At 41.6% G+C, this 18882-nt stretch overlaps 2 protein-coding genes across 6 annotated transcripts in view; one reads left to right on the top strand and one right to left on the bottom strand.

Annotated features, from left to right (window-relative positions):
• The window catches only part of clic2 (chloride intracellular channel 2), a 24906-nt gene extending 8623 nt beyond the window's left edge, over positions 1-16283 (top strand). For both annotated transcript variants that reach the window (XM_020522915.2, XM_048604972.1), the window contains exons 3-6: positions 1629-1754; positions 5059-5165; positions 9243-9424; positions 12611-16283. In XM_020522915.2, coding sequence (XP_020378504.1) covers positions 1629-1754; positions 5059-5165; positions 9243-9424; positions 12611-12772 — 577 coding nt within the window. In that variant the 3' untranslated portion in view covers positions 12773-16283. The remainder of the gene's footprint in view (positions 1-1628; positions 1755-5058; positions 5166-9242; positions 9425-12610) is intronic.
• Positions 16284-16660: 377 nt separating this feature from the next.
• urp1 (urotensin-related peptide 1) overlaps positions 16661-18882 on the bottom strand; it is a 40969-nt gene continuing 38747 nt past the window's right edge. For all 4 annotated transcript variants that reach the window (XM_048604973.1, XM_048604976.1, XM_048604975.1 and 1 more), the window contains exon 7: positions 16661-17453. In XM_048604973.1, coding sequence (XP_048460930.1) covers positions 17422-17453 — 32 coding nt within the window. In that variant the 3' untranslated portion in view covers positions 16661-17421. The remainder of the gene's footprint in view (positions 17454-18882) is intronic.

Genomic DNA, 18882 nt, shown 5'->3' with positions numbered 1-18882 from the left:
CTGCTTGGCCTGCTGTGTTCATCCAGCTCTACACCTTGTTCTCTCTTGACCTCAGTCTACATGCTCCTTCCTCTCAGGAAAACAGGGTGGTGCCAGCAGACTCTCATAGGAAGGATGGGACACAGACACGGTCCTCAGAAGATTCCAAGTAGGCACGAAGTGAATGAACATTAAAAGAATTCAAGCCAAGAGCCATAAAACTCCATCCTGACAAATGCATGCAATACATGTGTGTCCCTGCAGATAAAGCAACACAGCAGAAGCTTTCAGGAGTTATGGTTCCTGAACTCCAGAGTCCAACTCCAGTGTTGAAGAACAGAAGTTGCTCTGAGACCAGGCATTAGGATGTGACGAAGCTGGTGATTTGCTGCTGCCAACTTCTATGGGCAAAGGGTTGTGGAGGATGGTGCCCATGGAGGATGGTGCCTATGGACAGTGTTGTGAAGGAACACTTGGGAGAAAGCTGGAGGATTTACCTGTGCCATCTAGTTTCTTTGGAAAGGAGAGGGGAATTGGACGTGGAATATAAATAGGTCAAGTTGGAGCCTTAGTGAGCTGAAAATATAACAAAATAAGGTTCTCGCTGCTCAGTGGTGGGATCCTGAAGTCACCATTTCAGGATTCAGGGGATAATCACAAAACAATTTTCTTGATCTCAAGTTTATGATATTTCTCATTAAATCTGTATTTTCCCAACTTTCTTGCTGTTGCTGATATCGCAGCAGGGAGAAAAGTGCTCCACTCTGTGTGTATCTAGGATCACAAGTCACTGCCAAGAATCAGCAATGAGGAGACTTTCATTCTGTACTTGAGATGCGATATCTTGTATATGAACAGGGACAGGTTTTGTTGTGTGTTGGTGTTTGTGTTTGTCGGGGGTCGGGGAAGGTGGCAGGGGGAAGATTTACAGAGGTGACTCCCAGGTTACCAACATGCTATAACATTTTAATCCTTTCCGCAGCATCCGAGTTATGTCCTTGATAGATTCCGTGCCTGGAAATCAACTTGATCAACAGGCTTGATTTCCGGTTGGACAGGGTCTCTGGAGCAGGCGGCAGAAGCCGCGAGGGCTTGCTGATGACACTGGAGGGATCCAATGAGATAGTCTGCTCCATGATCCTGAAAGAGGTGTCCAATCATAGGAAATATGCTTTTCGCTGCCTGACACTGGGGAGGCTGATCCCCAGCTACTGAGGTCTCTGTGTAGCTGGGGATCTGATGTGAAATTGGGACCGTTGGGAAGGGGAAGCACTCCTATTCCTCCTGGTTAAGTGCTATAACAGCATGTGTCCCTTCACTCAAGCTTCTGCTCACCACCCTTCAGCAGCTACATTTCACAAGGCATTGGTTACTGTTGAATTTACAAGTTAGATTTAATCTCAGGCTGCCAATCTCATTAATCAACATCGCTGGGAGCAGATTGGTTACCATGCAGCTCAATCCAACTCATTAAATCTCAGAAAAGGGTAGGTTTGGTTCAAGTTCAGATTTGTAACGTTTTAACATCTGATCAAACCCCAAATTGCCTTCATTGGGTGGTAAAATTGACCCCACCTTCAACTTACTTCTACTTCAGGTTGGTGCTATGTATTTCCATTCTTTTCTGACAATGGTTCTCATTCTCACAGGAGACCAGAAGAACTGAAGGATTTGGCTCCTGGTACTAATCCTCCATTCCTCATCTACAATGGAGAGCTGAAAACTGATTTCATCAAGATTGAAGAGTTTCTTGAGGAGACACTTGCTCCACCCAGGTAAAACGTACCGGCCAGAATGGGATTGTCACTAGCAATTTGAACGCATGGTAGATTACCGGTATAATTCCTCTTGGGTAACTCAGGCACAGTTTGGGAAGTGCAGTGAAGGAATACAAGCAGAGCAAATGGCAGGATTGGAGAATAGAAATCAGAGAATAAAGCAGTTCAGTAAAGGATATAATAGGTAGCAAGACCTAAACGGATGTCACTAAAAAGTGGAGCCTATTCCCTGTTACCTGTCAAGTGAGAGTGACAGAAACCTGGAGCCTGGTGAATGGGGTGGGGGCGGTCTTAGGTCTTAGAGTAGAGGTCTTCCTATGGTTTATCCAGGAGGAGGAATCTCAGATTAAAAGAGGCAACACTTCTTTTTAAATCACTTTTTTAAATTTCTTTTTAACAAGAAATTATACAAATTAGGGGCAGGAGTAGGTTACTTGACCCTATGAACCATTCTATAAGACCATGACTGACCTGAGCATGGTCTCAGCTCCACTTTTCTGCATGAGTGACTCAAGTCACTTCAGGGAGTAGATACATTGATCCTCTTTTATAGGGCAAGAAATTGACAATAAATACAGTCTTACCAGCATCACTGACATCTCTAAATCCTGAGAACAAATAACCAAGAAATCTGGAAAGTGATAGTTCAATGATTGTATCTTTGCTTGAAGGACTAAGGTGTGAAAATTAATTCCGGCCCTTTGATCAGATTCAGAGATTCTGTTGATTTGATTTGAAACTCTGGAGAGACTGTATTGGTTAGTTTAATAATTTCAATGCAAATGATCTTGTTCTTATTTATTTACCCTGTCATTAATTTTATAAATTCCAAGATCAATAGGCAAACAAAGTTGCCACTGCAAAGAGTTTGAAAGAAATATTTAACTGGTTGATTTTTTTGGTGATTGCTGTTTGTTTATTTGTAATGTTTTTTGCTGGTCGTTGGTTGGTCTCTAGATAATACTCCTATCTTTATGTGACTTACTGCAGCACTAGCCAGTCACAGAATATCTTAAACTCACTGATTGTAAGGGTGGTAGAGATAGGAACCATCACAATATTCAGTAAGTATTTTGAGGATCACTTGAAGTACTGTAGCATACAAGACTATGCATTGAGTGCTGGAAAATGGGACTAGTTTAGAAAGGTACTTGATAACCAGCATGGACACAATGTGTTGAAGGATCTCTGGACTATCTAACTGTATGACATTCCAGTCCCATCTCAGGTACATTCACCTTGCTGTCAAACATGCCTTGTTATTTTGCCAGTCACATGAATGCATTTTGAGGCCAGCAATGTCACTCAATTCACATGGATTTGTTGTTTTTTTTCTAAATCAATATCATTGAAGCAATCTAAATGTCTTGTCACATTGGCATTTTGCACGTTAAGCCTTTGGATGAGCACTTTCTCAGAGCTGACATACATGGGTGAGATGCTAAAACTTTTAATCCTCTAGATAGATTCTCAGCTCTTAGTCTTGTAGTATTAGACACAATTGTTCAAACACTATCAGCTGGAAAAGCAAAGATGCTGAACAGATCAAAACTTTTCCTGCAACTGGTCCCAAAAGCTGCTGTGTTCAAATCGACTAAAAGCATGATTCAAAAGAAATTTAAATGAACAGTATCACTTTGCTATATATGGTACATAATTTAATTGACAAGAAAACTTGTTAAATTTACCCAACTGAAGTGGGATAATTTCAATAATAAACAGCCCTGAAGCTTAATGAAAGATTATTAAAATTGGAAGTCAGTGCTCTGCTGTTACATTATGACTAAAGGGATTGTTCATTTATTATTTACTGATGACAATTAATAGCTGGAGACTAGGTTTTCTTTACCATTCTTCTTGGGGATGTAGGTTACAATCTGGACTTGGTTTGTAGAACAGGAACTTGCTGCTTAGATGTTCTATAAATGATATGTGAATAATAATACTGGTAATTCACACTTATTTCAAACAAAGTGCCAATGCTGGAAATCTAAAGTAAGTCATACAAGTGCTCAGGTCTGGCAGCATTTGTGGAAAGAGAAACAGAGGTAGTGGGTTCAGTCTTCCAGGCCCACAGGAGGTGAGGAAGGAGGAACCCAGGAAAATTAAGTAGGTCATTATCAAAGCAGATAGCCAACGCCTTCTCAAGTAAGTACCACAGAGGAAGACCCACAATGGAACTTGCTGCCCCATCTCTACTTAAGATCCCTGACAGGTCGAATAACCACCACTTAATGATCAGTTAAGGGCCTATTCCCACAAAGCTGTTATTACCTTTTATCCAGGAGGGCCAAGAGCAGGTTAGGCAGGCTGCCTGTCATTTGTTTGGTGGAGGAGGATGCAGGGGTGCCTCAGTCATTTCTGCATGATCAAGGGTCTGCGCAGGGACCAGGCAGAGGCTTGCTCTGACCCCCTGAACCCCACCCTGCAAGACACCTGATTGGCCAGCAATTCTACACAGAGAGATGTCTATCCCTGGGTCCTCAGTCAGGAATAAGGCCCATTGGTGTCCACTAAAGTGCCTGGATCTGACGTGATCTGACAGCACTTTCTTCTAGGAGTGCATGCATAGGTAGTAAGGTATAGGCAGTCCATGAGATAGAAACCTTTTAACAAATAAGATTATGCCCAATGTCAAATCCTTTGTTGAACTTGTTTCTATGTTGATGTTTTGTTCAGAATCACCAATTCAATTAGATTGTACAAAGTTACAGACCAATAATTCTTTGAGATATGAAACAAAGTTTGGTGTGATGAAGATGAGAGAGAGAGGGATGAATGGTCACAGTCAGATCCTTTCTTTCTCTAGTTGTTATGGTGACCTTCCCATTGCTGTCACAACCTATACTGGCACTTTTCATCTGTTCTTTCCTGGAGCTAGCTCTGCTGTAGTGAGAAGACAGAGAGATGCACCTTTTTTTTATGTGCCCCAGCCCCTAGGATTATTTAAATGTGGAGACCAAATCAAGATGAGGGCACTTTAGCTGAAATTCTCGTTTGGGGTGAGGAGGAAAAGATCCAATGGTAAACTCAGGAGGAGGGGGGCAGGATCGAGTCAGTCTGCAATGTGAGAAGGAGAGTAGGCAGATGTATTTTCATACTTTCTAAATCAGTAATTGCAAATGCTTGTGGATTTGATTCCCGGATGAATGGAAAAGTTGAAATTGGGCGTTAAATCTTAGGTTTGAAATTGAATATATCCTTTTGAACTATAGCATTGTCTCAATAAACTCTGGTCTGAATGTTTCATATGGAATTGTATGTACACAGAAGAGCATTCATGTTATCTTCTTGCCATCAGATACCCGCATCTGACTCCACGACAGCCAGAATCTTATGCCGCGGGCAGTGACCTCTTTGCCAAATTTTCAGCGTACATCAAGAACGCAAGGAAAGATGCCAATGCAAGTAAGTTCTGCCACCACAATGAATTAGTTGTAAACCCTGCCACCAGCAATGTTCACAGACTGTATGGAATGGGACTTCATTTATTTTGGATTAAGCCAAGCCCTCAAGGATCATTTTAATTGTTGGGAGACTGTACCCTGTTACCCAAGGCCAAATAGAGTGTAATTAATTTGTATAGATGTACACGAAAATGTATTCCAATTAAAATCTGAGGCAGATATGCAAAGTTGGGATATTTATCAGCTTGCCACATCTGCCTCAGATAAAAGTGTGATTAGTGGTGGATTTCTCAACCCTGCTGATACTGAGGTATACTGAGACTGGGGCCATCACTCACAGATGCAGACTGAAGGCAGACAATTGGACTACAACATGCTGTGGCAGGCTGTTTAAAAGGTTCTCTTCAGTTCACTGGATTTTTGTCCCAGTTTGGCTGTTTTTTTAATTCACTGGTGGGTGTGGGCATTGCTGGCTGTCCAATATTTATTGCCTTTCTCTAGTTGCCCTTGAGAAGATGGTGGTGAGCTGCCTTCTTGAATCATTGCAGCCCATATGCTGTAGGTTGACCCACAATGCCATTAGGGACAGAATTCCAGGATTTTTACCTAGTGACAGTGAAGAAATGGCAATATATTTCCAAGTCAGGATGGTGAGTGGCTTGGAGGGGAATTTGCAGGTGGTGGTGTTCCCATGTATCTCTGACCTTATCCTTCTAGATGGAAGTGGTCATGAGTTTGGAAGGTGCTGTCTGAGGATCTTTGGTGAATTTCTGCAGTGCATCATGCAGTTAGTACACACTCATGCTACTGAGTATGCATGATGGAGGAAGCATACGGTTGTGGATATGGGCTATTAAACATTAGGCTCTCTGACCCTCATCACACACACCCTATACTCCCCATCAACTCACTATTTCCCAGCCATTCCAACCGATGCCAACCTAAGATCATACTCATACCTCCGATGCCCCCCATACTTCCAATGTCAAACCAAGTCTGCCCACCAAAGCCAGTGGCCATGTGCCCTTCATTGCAAGTTATGTCATCCATCCCCCATGTATCTACATAGCCCCTGATACACCCTATGCCAGCTTACTGCCAACTTGCCAACTCATGACCTTCCCCATTTATTTCTATGGCTCTTTCTAATTTCAATACAAAAGTACTTGTAACTAATGCTTTCTCATGCTCCCAACCCCACCCTCTGACCTTACATCCTTCGTGCCAATCTACCAAAGAAAGGCTACACCTCAGGAGACATGTTGAGATAAAATAAAATACAGTTCTAAGAATGCATTAGAGAATTCACTATGACTAAAGTGAATCCCATATCGGAGTAGCACAGAGAAGCGGAGATCTAACTGTTGTAAAGCTGCCATCACGTCCATGAAGAAAGTGGACAGATGAAGATTACAACGATTGTGGTTCCACAGAAAACAGTCCAGACCACGACTGCTTGAGTTCTTCACCTGATATTTCTTCAGGGACATCTAATAACGTTGGAAATTATTGGCCTATAAATGAAAGAGCTGGCACAATGCCTACTGAGACATGAATTCACTTGTTGAAAGGCAGCGAAAGAAGAGGGCTCCTCAGCCTTCCACTGGCCTCCGTCTTCTCCCCTTCTTGCCGTCTCCACCTTCCTCATCTCCGCTGCCTCTTGCTCTATCTCCACATGCTAGAATCTACTATTCTATACCTTTAACAGAAACCTTTTCAGAATTGAAGTATATTCCATCAACATTACCTTTGTCTATTCTTTCTACCTTTTCTTCAAAGAATTCAGTTAGTTTGCTCAAGTATTTTTATCTAATGTAAGATCGGTGGAGTAGGCCTTCTGGGCCCAGGGCTCATCGGCTCCTCTTTTCATTGCTTTTCTTTTCTTTCTCTCTTTTCTCGTTTTCTCTTTTTTTCTCCTCTTTTAATTTACTTGCCTCTTGTTGAAGAGCTTGACCGCGGTGTTGCCAAGTGAGTCCAGTACAGACAGGAGGCAGTCGGCGAGTGGGCCCAGCAGCGCAGACTCATGGACGCGGCAGTGGTGAATTTGGATTCCCACCGGTTTCTGCATTGACAAGGCAGTCCTGGTGTCGGCTCACGGCTGCCACAGTCTGGGTTCCCAGCGGCGTCTGCGCCCAGTGGAAGCGGAGGCGAGTTTGGGGCCAGCATGAGACCTGATGGCATTGGCGACGGCAGCAGCTGCCTTGGCGAGGTAGGTCCGAAGCAGACTCATGGCAGCGGTGGAGGCGAGTTTGGGCCCAGTGTGGTTCCTGGCGGTATCAGTGGCATCTGCATTGGCAAGGTCCAGTGAGGATTCGTAGTGGGGAGGTGGCGCCAAAGAGGTGCAGCAAAGGGGACTTGTGTCTGGCCACGAGGCCACCATGGCCCATGACGGAGCACTTAACAAGAAGGACTGTAAAGTTGAACACTTTTTCTTTATTTCTTCATTTTTCTGCCTTTATATTCTACGGCTATTTTTTTTCTGTGTTTTAAGATCACGCCGGAGAGTGGCGACACGAGACAACAATTCTCACTGTATTTTGTAACAATATACACGTGACAGTACATAGATCAAATCCAATCAAATGTAAAGAAAAAATCTCATTCATAAAAGCATTCAATTTAAAACTCCTCGAGTATTTAATCCTTTATTACAGTCAAGGGAGGAGAGATAAACCCTTACTCTTACTTCTCTCCCTTCCATCCAGAGTCAGGATTGATTATTTCTGAAATGGTAGATGGGTGTGCCTCAAAATCCCTAAGGATTTAGAGGAACACACTTCTATCTTTTCAAAAGTGTGGCATTCCACAAAAGAGGAGGGCAAGGCAAGGCAAGCATGGGTAGAGTTGCCCTGAGCATCCAGGAAGGCTCAAAGTGAGTGAGTGCAAAGAGAGCAAGGGAGCAGGTCTTGGATGCATCCTGGTCCAGTCCATTAGCTGAGTATCTGTCCTGGATCTACATTGTGATAATGGTTCCCAATGCATCCTGAGTCCCAGCATGGCAATGCAGAAGCATAGTGGAAGTGGATCAGAACTATACTGTAGTCAACATTCCCTCTAAGCTGCATGGCCATTGGCACCTTTCATGCACGCAATGATCAGCATTCCCGCACACCGGAAGCTGCTGCCACAGACAGATTTCGGAGGTCCATACAGTGGAAGAAAAATCACAGGGAATGTTGGCCATCGTGATGCAGGAAGGCTGGCATGTGTCAAATGCCCGCGTTTGTGGACAGGTAGTGTTTGTGGCCCCTGTCTGTCGGCTGTGCCCTGAGATATTGGTGCCAGCTGTCTGAAGCAGCAATCTGGATAAGCAAACAGTAAGCTGCAGTCACCAGTATCCCCTCCGACCTTCATGTCAGGAATTGTTGATGTCTATTTTCTTTGTGGTGGGTAGTCAGATATTAATATTACATAATAATGGAACAAGATTTACTTTGGCCACAAGCCATCTTAATAGGGATCTTGGCACCACATAACAACAATCTCATTCTAACTCCCATAACTCTCTTTGAAAATGCAATAAGTTGCTCGCAACATCGGGAGAACCCAAGTTTTCACAATTCACTCAGATTTCTCGCCATAGTCCACATTGTTCGGGCCTTTGTAAGAATCTGCCCAATATCCTTTCTCCTATTGCAATGAAACAGACCAGATATATAAATGCAATGGCAGCATTTAGCAAAAATAGCTTTTTCTCTTCAATGTATAAGGTACAATTAGTTCAAAATGAATATGAAATAACTGAGAAAGTAAAGTTATCTCAAAATTTCATAGCAGATGTCAGAAGATTTCAAAGATCGGGGCACATCCATTGTGAAACACCCTGCAGATTTTTTTTGTTAGCAAATAAACCTTATACAAGTAACGATGAGATATTGCAGTTGCTATTTTCTGACTGTCAATTGCTTTCCAGAAGCTGCAACCACATTTGGTTAATCTAAATTGTGCAACAAGATGATCAACTTGTAAATGTACCAGCCGATGTTCATCATTAACATGGTTTAACCTTGACAATAGCAACAAGCTCCATAACACTGCTACTGACAGGGCTAATGATGCTCTCCCTGATTTACTCCAGAATTTGAAAAGGCCCTGCTGAAGGAGCTGAAAAGGCTGGACGACTACCTGAAAGAACCCCTTCCTGATGAGATCGATGCCAATAGTTCAGAGACGATCCTTGTTTCCAAGCGCAAGTACCTAGATGGAAATGAGCTGACACTGGCGGACTGCAATCTACTACCGAAGCTGCACATCATCAAGGTATAATTGACAAGAACTTTATTAAACACTGCAGTTAGTAGGAGAGGTGATAGAGAGGTTATAGAGTCATAGAGATATACAGCATGGAAACAGACCCTTCAGTCCAACTCGTCCATGCCAACCAAATATCCTAAATAAATCTGGTCCCATTTGCCAGCACTTGGCCCATATCCCTCTAAACCCTTCCTATTCATATACCCATCCAGACCCCATTTAAATGTTGTAAATGTGGGGATAAATGAGTGCTATTCTAGCTGGCAGTCAGTGACTAGTGGTGTGCCTCAGGGATCCGTGTTGGGACCGCAATTATTTACAATTTATATAGATGATTTGGAGTTGGGGACCACGTGTAGGGTGTCAAAGTTTGCAGATGACACTAAGATGAGTGGCAAAGCAACGTGTGCAGAGGACTGTGAAACTTTGCAGAGGAACATAGATACATTGAGTGAATGGGCAAAGGTCTGGCAGATGGAATACAATGTAAATAAATGTGAAGTCATACATTTTGGTAGGAGTAATAGTAAAAAGGATTATTACTTGAATAGTAAAAAGTTGCAGCACGCTGCTATGCAGAGGGACCTGGGTGTCCTTGTGCATGAATCACAGAAGGTAGGTCTGCAGGTACAACAAGTAATTAGGAAGCAAATGGAATTTTGTCCTTCATTGCCAAAGGGATTGAAATTAAAAGCAGAGAGGTTATGTTACAGCTGTACAAGGTGCTGGTGAGGCCACACCTGGAGTACTGTGTGCAGTTTTGCTCTCCTTACTTAAGAAAGGATGTACTGGCACTGGAGGGGGTGCAAAGGAAGTTCACTAGGTTGATTCCGGAGTTGAGGGGGTTGGCTTATGAGGAGAGACTGAGTAGATTGGGATTATATTCATTGGAATTCAGAAGATTGAGGGGGGATCTTATAGAAACATGTAAAATTATGAAGGGAATAGATAAGATAGAAGTAGAGAGGATGTTTCCTCTGGCAGGTGAAGCTAGGACAAGAGGGCATAGCCTCAAGATTAGAGGGAGCAGATTTAGGACTGAACTGAGAAGGAATTTCTTCACCCAGAGGGTTGTTAATCTATGGAATTCCTTGCCCAGTGAAGTAGTTGACGCTACTTCAGTAAATGTTTTTAAAAAAAGGGTAGATTTTTTTTGAACAATAAAGGAATTAAGGGATACGGTGAGAACGTGGGTAAGTGGATATGAGTCCATGAAAGGATCAGCCATGATCATATTGAATGGCGGAGCAGGCTCGAAGGGCCAGACGGCCTACTCCTGCTCCTAGTTCTTATGTTCTTATGTTCTTATGTAATTGTGCCAGACTCTGTTGTACTCTGAGGTAACCTTCTTCGCTGTCCACTACACCTGCAATTTTCTAAGAGCTCATGAGGATAGCTTGGCCCCATTCCCAAGGGTCAGTTTATGGCTGGTGTTCTGAGAACTTTCTGATCTGCCATTTGAACGTAGACTTGAATATAGGAATGTTGATCAGTAAGTTTGTGAATGATACAAAAATTGGTGAGGTAGTAAATATTTAGGAAGACAGCCTTTGATTACAAGAGGATCTAGACTGGCTGGTCAGATGGACTGATTACTGGCAAATGGAATTCAATCTAGATAAGTGTAAAGTGATGCTCATGGGCAAGACAACAAAGCAAGAGAATATCTTGCTGAATGGTAAGATCCTGGGGAGTAACAAGGATCAGAGGAGCCTAGGTGTGCACATGCATCAGTCTCTCAAGGTTGGGGGACAAGTAGATAAAGTGGTTAACAAGGCACCTAGAATACTTGTCTTTGTTAGCTGAAGCTTACAGTTTAAAAGCAGGTCTTAAGCAAAGGCTTTATCCTGGAGCTCTGTTTCTCCCTTGTTGATCTTACTTGAAGTTCCTGCAGATTGTTTCTTTGTTCATGTTCGGGTGGCTTCTGACTGTCTATATGGGTAATTCTGAAAGGAATCCAGGCTTCAAAGCTGTAAATGCACTTTATCAATGGAAAAGCTTTTCCCCTGAGTCCAGTAGATTTTACACCATGTGGTAAGAAGCAATGATACCTACCACTGATCACTATTTGGTATTTGTGGATAGAAGGATGCTGCTCCCATTCCTCATCCCCTGACTGGATCTAAAGGCCTATTTGATTTCCTGTGATAGAGAAACAACCACTAGTGAGTTTTGACAAGAAGAGGTTCCTCTCTTCACAAAATATTGTTTTTTGCGTGATAGCAATTAAGTATAAGTTATATTAGTAAGATAAACGTTATTAGTAATACTAGGAGGAGACCTGTGGATACAGGTCTGCCCTGCAAGAAATCCTGAGGTGTTCTACATTGTCTCATTGGCTTGTGGTGGGGATAATGTCAGATTAATGCAATCTCCAAAACTGAGCCTTTCAGGATCATTTCCTTGTAAAACAAGTTCCCATTCCAAAGGAGTTCATCCTGCTGCAGGAGTAAGAATTTGTAAGCCAGTGAAGCAGACTTCTGAGTGAATGGTAGCTAGTCTTATTGTTTGCACCTTGCCACAACACTTTCAACAGGTGTCTAACATGCACCCATACTGATGTACACAGCTAGATTATTGCATTGAGGTAATCTCCTCTTGACCGTGATTATTGACTCAGTCTCAGGAGCAGCTGGAATTATGAATGGCTTTGCACTGTGAGGGGGTGGTGGGTGGTCTTTGTGTCTAGCAGACCTGACATTCTCTCATTCTGAAATAAGAGATGATTTGGTTTGCCATAAGCAACACCATAAGAAATTTGCAAATAAATTTTTAAAGTGCTCAATGAATACTGAGATTAAAAGTCATATTCAATCCAATTGATGAAGCACAGAAGTTTTAATTTAGTTTAACTTCTGCTGATGATGTCTATTAGCTCCAGAAACCCAACCTTAACCCAACCTTAACCCAACCTGCTGAATAACAATAAACAAAAGTGTGTAAAATCTTGATGGGGGCTTAAATTGGGTGTCTAACTCAAACATGCTAAACTAAAATTGGGCTTGCAATTTCTTTGTGTGCCTTTGCGGAGTAAATTTTTCTGATTAGTACTGTTGAGCAACTAACTGTTTTGAGACATTGAAACTTCACACCATATTAAAGTCGGCAATGTAATTGACATGCCTCTCCGTGTTTCCATTTGTTGTCTGCAATGTCAAAATAATGCACTTGTCTGTCTGGACTTTTCTGCAGGTGGCTGCAAAGAAGTTCCGTAATTTTGAGATTCCTGCAGAAATGTATGCTCTCTGGCGTTATCTGAACAATGCATATAAACGAAATGAGTTTAGCCACACTTGTCCAACCAATGAAGAAATTGAACGAGCCTATGCTGATATTGCCAAAAACCTGCAATGAAGAGAAATTGACTCGCGCGAGAGTTCCAATGTAATTGCTCAAACATCCAAAACATTATTTGTTAAACAGACAAGTGATAGGGAAATCTGTCTCAACCCTATTTGTTCACAATGCTGTTCTAGTGAGACGCCTGTTCAGTTGCTTTAATGCTCTTCATTGCTACCATTCCTATTCTATTATTCAGTGGGGGCTCAATAGTGATGAAACGTCCAACTATTGCAGTCTTGCACTTCAAAGTGACACGTTAGATCACTTTTCACAGATATAAAACGGTCTTAAAAATAAACAGAGAAATAAAGATAGTCATCAGCCTTGAGCCTAAATAGGCACTTTCCAGGCTGAAAGTTTCCTCAACACGCAGCATTTAAACTCTATCTGCTCTCAGGTAATTGGATTTTGAGGCCTTAAAGGTAGAGAATTCCCTTTGGGCAACAATGCAAGACATTTGTACTGCACAATAAAATCCCCCTGTATTTAGAAAACAACACCTTGCCTGATTCACCGTTAAAAGTCCATAGATAGCTAACTGTCTTGTTAAAATGCTTCAAGAATGGTCCTGTTCATAATTGCTTCAGATGGAGCTGAAGCTCAATAATGTACCAAAATGTCTCCTCATTTATCATAGAATCCCCACAGCGTGGAAACAGGCCCTTCGCCCCAACAAGTCCACACCGACCCTCAGAGCATCCCACCCAGACCCATCCCTCTATAACCCATCTAATCTACACATCCCTGAACACTACGGGCAAATTAGCATGGCCAATCCACCTAAGACTGCACATTTTTGTACTGTGGGAGGAAACCGGAGCACCCGGAGGAAACCCACACAGACACAGGGAGAACGTGCAAACTCCACACAGACAGTCGCCCGAGAGTGGAATCAAACCTGGGTCCCTGGCGCTGTGAGGCAGCGGTGCTAACCACTGAGCCACCGTGCTGCCCCAATTTAACCACACCCTTGACCAATTATCTTCAGTTGCTCTATCGATGACCTCCTCACCATCATACGATCAGAAGTAGGGATGTTAGCTGATATTTGCACAATTTTCGGAATTATTTGAAACTCTTCATACATGGAAGCAGTCCATGTCCAAATGCAGCAAGACCTGGATAACATTCAGGTTTAGGTTGACAATGATAAGTAACATTTATCTCACACAAGTGCAAGGCATTGACCATCTCAAACAAGAGAGAAGCTAATCATTGCCCTTTGATGTTCAATGGTATTAGCGTGACTGAATCCCCCAGTATCAACTTCCTTGAGGTTACCATTGACCAGAAACTCAACTAGACTCACCATATAAATACAGTGGCTGTAAAAGCAGGACAGAGGCTAGGAATCTTCCAGTAAGTCACGCACCTCCTGACTCCCAAAAGCCTGTCCACCATCTACAAGGCACAAGTCAGGAGTGTGTTGGAATGCTCCCCACTTGCCTGGATGAGTGCAGCTCCAATAACACTAAAAAAACTTGACATCATCCAGGACAAAGCAGCCTGCTTGTTTGGCACTACATCCACAAATACTCATTCCCTTCACCACCAATGCTCAGTAGCAGCAGTGTGTACTATTTATAAGATGCATTGCAGAAGTACACTAAGACTCCTTGGACAGTACCTTCTAAAGCCAACAATGTTACCGTCTGAAAGGACAAAAGCAGCAGACACACAGGAACACCACCACCTGCAAGTTCCCCTCCAAGTCCCTCATCATCCTGGCTTAAAAAAATTATATAAAAACCGAAAGAATTGCGGATGCTGTAAATCAGGAACAAAAACGAAGTTGCTGGAACAGCTCAGTTCTGAGGAAGGGTCACCAGACCCAAAAAGTTAACTCTGTTTTTTCCTTCACAGATGCTGAGATACCTGCTGAGTCTTTCCAGCAACTGTGTTAAAAAATTATATCACCATTCATTTAGTTTCACTGAGTCGAAATGGTGGGACTCCCTTTCTAACAGCATTATGGGTTAACCTACAGCAATTAGATAATAAATGCTGGCCTGGCCAGCGATGCCCCTGTCCCATGAAGATATCTTTTAAGAACATTCCTCCTCCAGCTTTTCTACTCACTGTCCAGGTGTGCGGAACTGTTCTAGCATGCTTCCATTTTTACCTTGAAATCTTTCCGTGAACTTGGTCCTGTCTAAGTGTGTAGCCTCCTCTAGTGCTACAACTCTCTGAGATCTCCGTACTTCTCCAATTCTGGCCCACACCTAAATCACTCAACAAGTGGTGGCCATACTTTTGACTGTCTTCTTTTGAAGCTCTGGAATATTTCGTCTAAACCTCTCCACATCTCTACGTCTTGCTCTTCTTTTAACGTACTCTAAAAAACTTGCTTCTTCGAACAAGCTTTACATTTATTTTCCTGATTTCTCCCTCAATGTGTCAGTGTCAAAAATGTTTTTATTGACATCATTTGTTTTAGGTGATTTCAAGTGTTTTAGTGTCGTAAATATGCTACATAAATGTAGGTTGTTGTTCTATACTGGGGGACTGAATCCCATTAAGCTACTAGAATCACTGCATTTTTACTGACAGCTTATAAATAAAATTTAGTTAACAATGAGTTCAACATGGTTAATCCACAAACAATGCTATTGAGGATTGGTTGCAATAAATTTTACTTTTAAACAAAAATTCAAAATACTTGCAATCACAGTGGCTGTTTGTTGTATGTTGAAGTATCCTAAAATGGTGTTGCTAGTTCTTAGTACTCAAAGGTAACGGCATTGTTGGAAAGAGGATCAGCACCGGTTGGAGACATTTTAAATAAAAAATTCTTCTCATCTGTTCTGACATAGAAAATATGAAGTTAATCGGGCCCACAGAAAACCAAGGACTAGCAAAAGCACAATGATAAACAAACTTCAAAGTTCATTATTAAGCCCAAATCTCTACATTCAACCACTGTGATACGGCACTGTATTGTACTATAACTCAACTCTACAGATAGGCCATCTCTCTATGTCTAAATCAAATTTACATATGTGAGACAGGGAGCAACTTGGCAGCAACTAATCGACACCAAATCTGACAGGTATTGCCTGCTCTAACTGAGCCCCCACCCAAACTAATCCACCAAACATAACCAGCTGAGCAAAAGAAAAGTGAGACTGCAATTTCTAACTTGTAACATTGAAAGTGTCTGTTTTCAATTTGTGTTAGTGACATTTTCTGTAATTTCCGAAGGCATTTTGTTTGACATTGAATAGCTGATATAGAGAGCTGCAAATAGTCGATAAAGATACAAAATTTTGATGTCTTGTAAAAATAAATGTACTTTAGATTAACATGTCACATAATCCTGATTTTTTTAACCTAGAAATGAGATGAATGTATCCCGAGCAAAGATTGTTCCTCTGTTAGTGTTAAAGAACCATAAACATATATCATGTTGTGATAATATTGTGCAAATATAGAAAAACCTTATTGTCATGTAGCATATCCTTTAATAAGAGCCTGAAACTATCTTGCTGTATATTAAAGAATTACGTTGTTCTTTTCTTTCTAATGTGGTTGATATATTTATTTGCTTTTGATATTCTTTATTGATGTGCATTAATGCATCTCCTGCTCAACTGCATCCATACTTCCTTTTGAATTTAATATTTCTTAACTCAATGAATATTGGAGCTAAAATAGTTGAGTATATTTTCAAGTTGGCGATGTATAAATCTGGTGCTCTGAGTCTGCAGGGATTGAATTTATCCCTGTGTCTGAGGGTGTTAAGATGTGTATAGGGTTTTTGCTGAGCAAAATAAGGAGCAATAATGCATTTTATTTTCAGATCAGCAAGACTCTTCGGTGATATCAGAAAGAGTAGAATGGTGAATAACCATAGGCTGAGCAACGAAGCCCAATCAAAATATTTCCCTTTCATTTAATGTCTTTTTTGGGAATCCTTCTGCTGATTGAAACGAAGAATGTTAATCTTGGTGACAGCACATTGTTAAATGATGTACCCAGAGGCTAGTATTCCCAGCTCCTTTACTCCATTGTGACAATGCTCCAAACTTCATACCATCATGCATTAGTGCCACCCGTCCATCATCCACATCAATAATCCCTTGGGGGTTTCAGATTGAGGTTATTATTTTAGTGCTACTGAATACAAAACTAATTTGATGTTGCTGAGCCATATACACAATGACCTGTGCTAACAAAGTGCAAATTCATTTCCTGTAGATGAAGCTTTAATTCCCTTCGTCAGGATCATATTCAAAATCACATTGCATCAACTCTTTATAGCACCCAAGCTCTCTTCAGCTATCCACATAACATGAATCAAACAAATCACAGAAACTAAATGCCAATCCTTAATTGCCACTTATATTTTATTTGATACTGTTTCATTGATTCTGGTAGATGATGAGCTTGACAAACATGTCACAAATATGCAATCTTTGGGTAACGGGCCCTCTCCAATTCACAGGAAACAACAGAACTCAATTCAGTACAAAAGTATTATTTATTCACACTGTGTTCATAAATGTTTAATTACAGAAGTATTTACACATCCTCTGGGCTTCAGCCTCTCATTGAATAAGGCAGGGTCTGTTTGATAGAAGTTTTACTGAGAGATTGGCTTTGGCATTTTGTAGAGCGGACTGCCAAGCAGTTGAATGTTGTTATGGTGTTGAGAAGATCAGTCAGTCAGTAACACAATATTTCCAGAAACAGGCTGAGGGAGAAAGAAGACAACACAGGCATCACAATTGCTGATTACTCAAAGTGACTTTGACTTTGTAACATAGAAACAGGAGTGGAGCATTAAGCCCTATGAGCCAGTTAATTTTGATCAGTTGAATTTACATTTAATGTTTGTTTATATACAAATCCTAATGTTATCAAAGAAAATCTAAAACACAAATGTCTGCCATAAAATTGTCCTTTTTAGAATTTAAATCCGATGTGAGCCTATTCAATAACTGAATTCATTTCTAGATTTAAATATATTCAACTTGAAAACTTCAACATCAATTTGAAAAGCTTTACTACTTTTTTGACTAAAAACGATTGGTTTGTACTTTCTCTTTCTGCTAAGATAATTTATGCAGTGCAATCATGTGTCTCTTTCATTCCACACCACATTATTTTCCGACAGCTTTGGGTTATCATCATTGGAGCCAATTACACAACATCACAAATAATTTACAGCTGAGAAACAGGCATTCAGCCCAAATGGTTGAAGTAAGTGTTCACATTGCACTCCAGCTTCCTCTGACTCTACTTCAGCTAATCACAATGCAACCTTTCAATCTTATCTCCCTCATGTATTCGTCTAGCTTCCTGACTATAGGTAGGGTATTATTACATTGGAGGGGTTCAGAAAAAATATTTACTGGGATGTTGCTGGGACTGGAGAGTTTGAGAATTTAAAATAGTTTGAATAGGCTGGGACTTTTTCACTAGAATGTAGAAGGTGGAGGGGGTGACCTTATAATGGTGTATAATATCGTGAGGAGCATAGATGAGGTGAACGACAAAGGCCTTTTCCCTAGGGTGGGGTGTTCAAAAACTAGGAGGCATCTCTTGACGGTGAGAGGAGAAAGTTTTAAAAGGGACATGAGGCGCAACGTTTTTATACAGAGAGTAGTTCTTGTGTGGAATGAACTGCCAGAGGGAGTCAGTGCAGTCACAACATTTAAAGGACGTTTGGATAAGTACATGAATAGGACAGGTTTGGAGGGATTTGGTCAAATGTCTACGTTATTAAACACTGCTCATAATTTTCAAGATCTCTTGCAAATCACCCCTGAGCCTTCTCTTTTCTAGAGGAAAGTGTCCCAGCCCATTCGGTGTTCCCTCACCATTACAAAGTTTTAGTTCTGATTCCATCCTTGCAAACCTTCTGCAGCATCTCCATAGATACAGATAGCAAGGACTGCTGATGCTGGAGTCAGAGATAACACAGTGTGGAGCTTGCGGAACACAGCAGGCCAGGCAGCATCAGAGGAGCAAGAAAACTGACGTTTCGGGTCAGGACCCTTCTTCAGAAATGGGGAAGGGGGGAAAGGAGCTCCGAAATAAATAGAGAGAGGAGGGGTGGGGTTGGGGAAGGTCGGTGGGATGGTGATAGGTGAGTGCAGGTAGGAAGTGGTGGGGATTGG

Source organism: Rhincodon typus, chromosome 14 (assembly GCF_021869965.1).
Source record: "Rhincodon typus isolate 14 chromosome 14, sRhiTyp1.1, whole genome shotgun sequence".
Taxonomy (NCBI): Eukaryota; Metazoa; Chordata; class Chondrichthyes; order Orectolobiformes; family Rhincodontidae; genus Rhincodon; species Rhincodon typus.
This window is presented reverse-complemented; position numbering and strand designations above follow the sequence as displayed.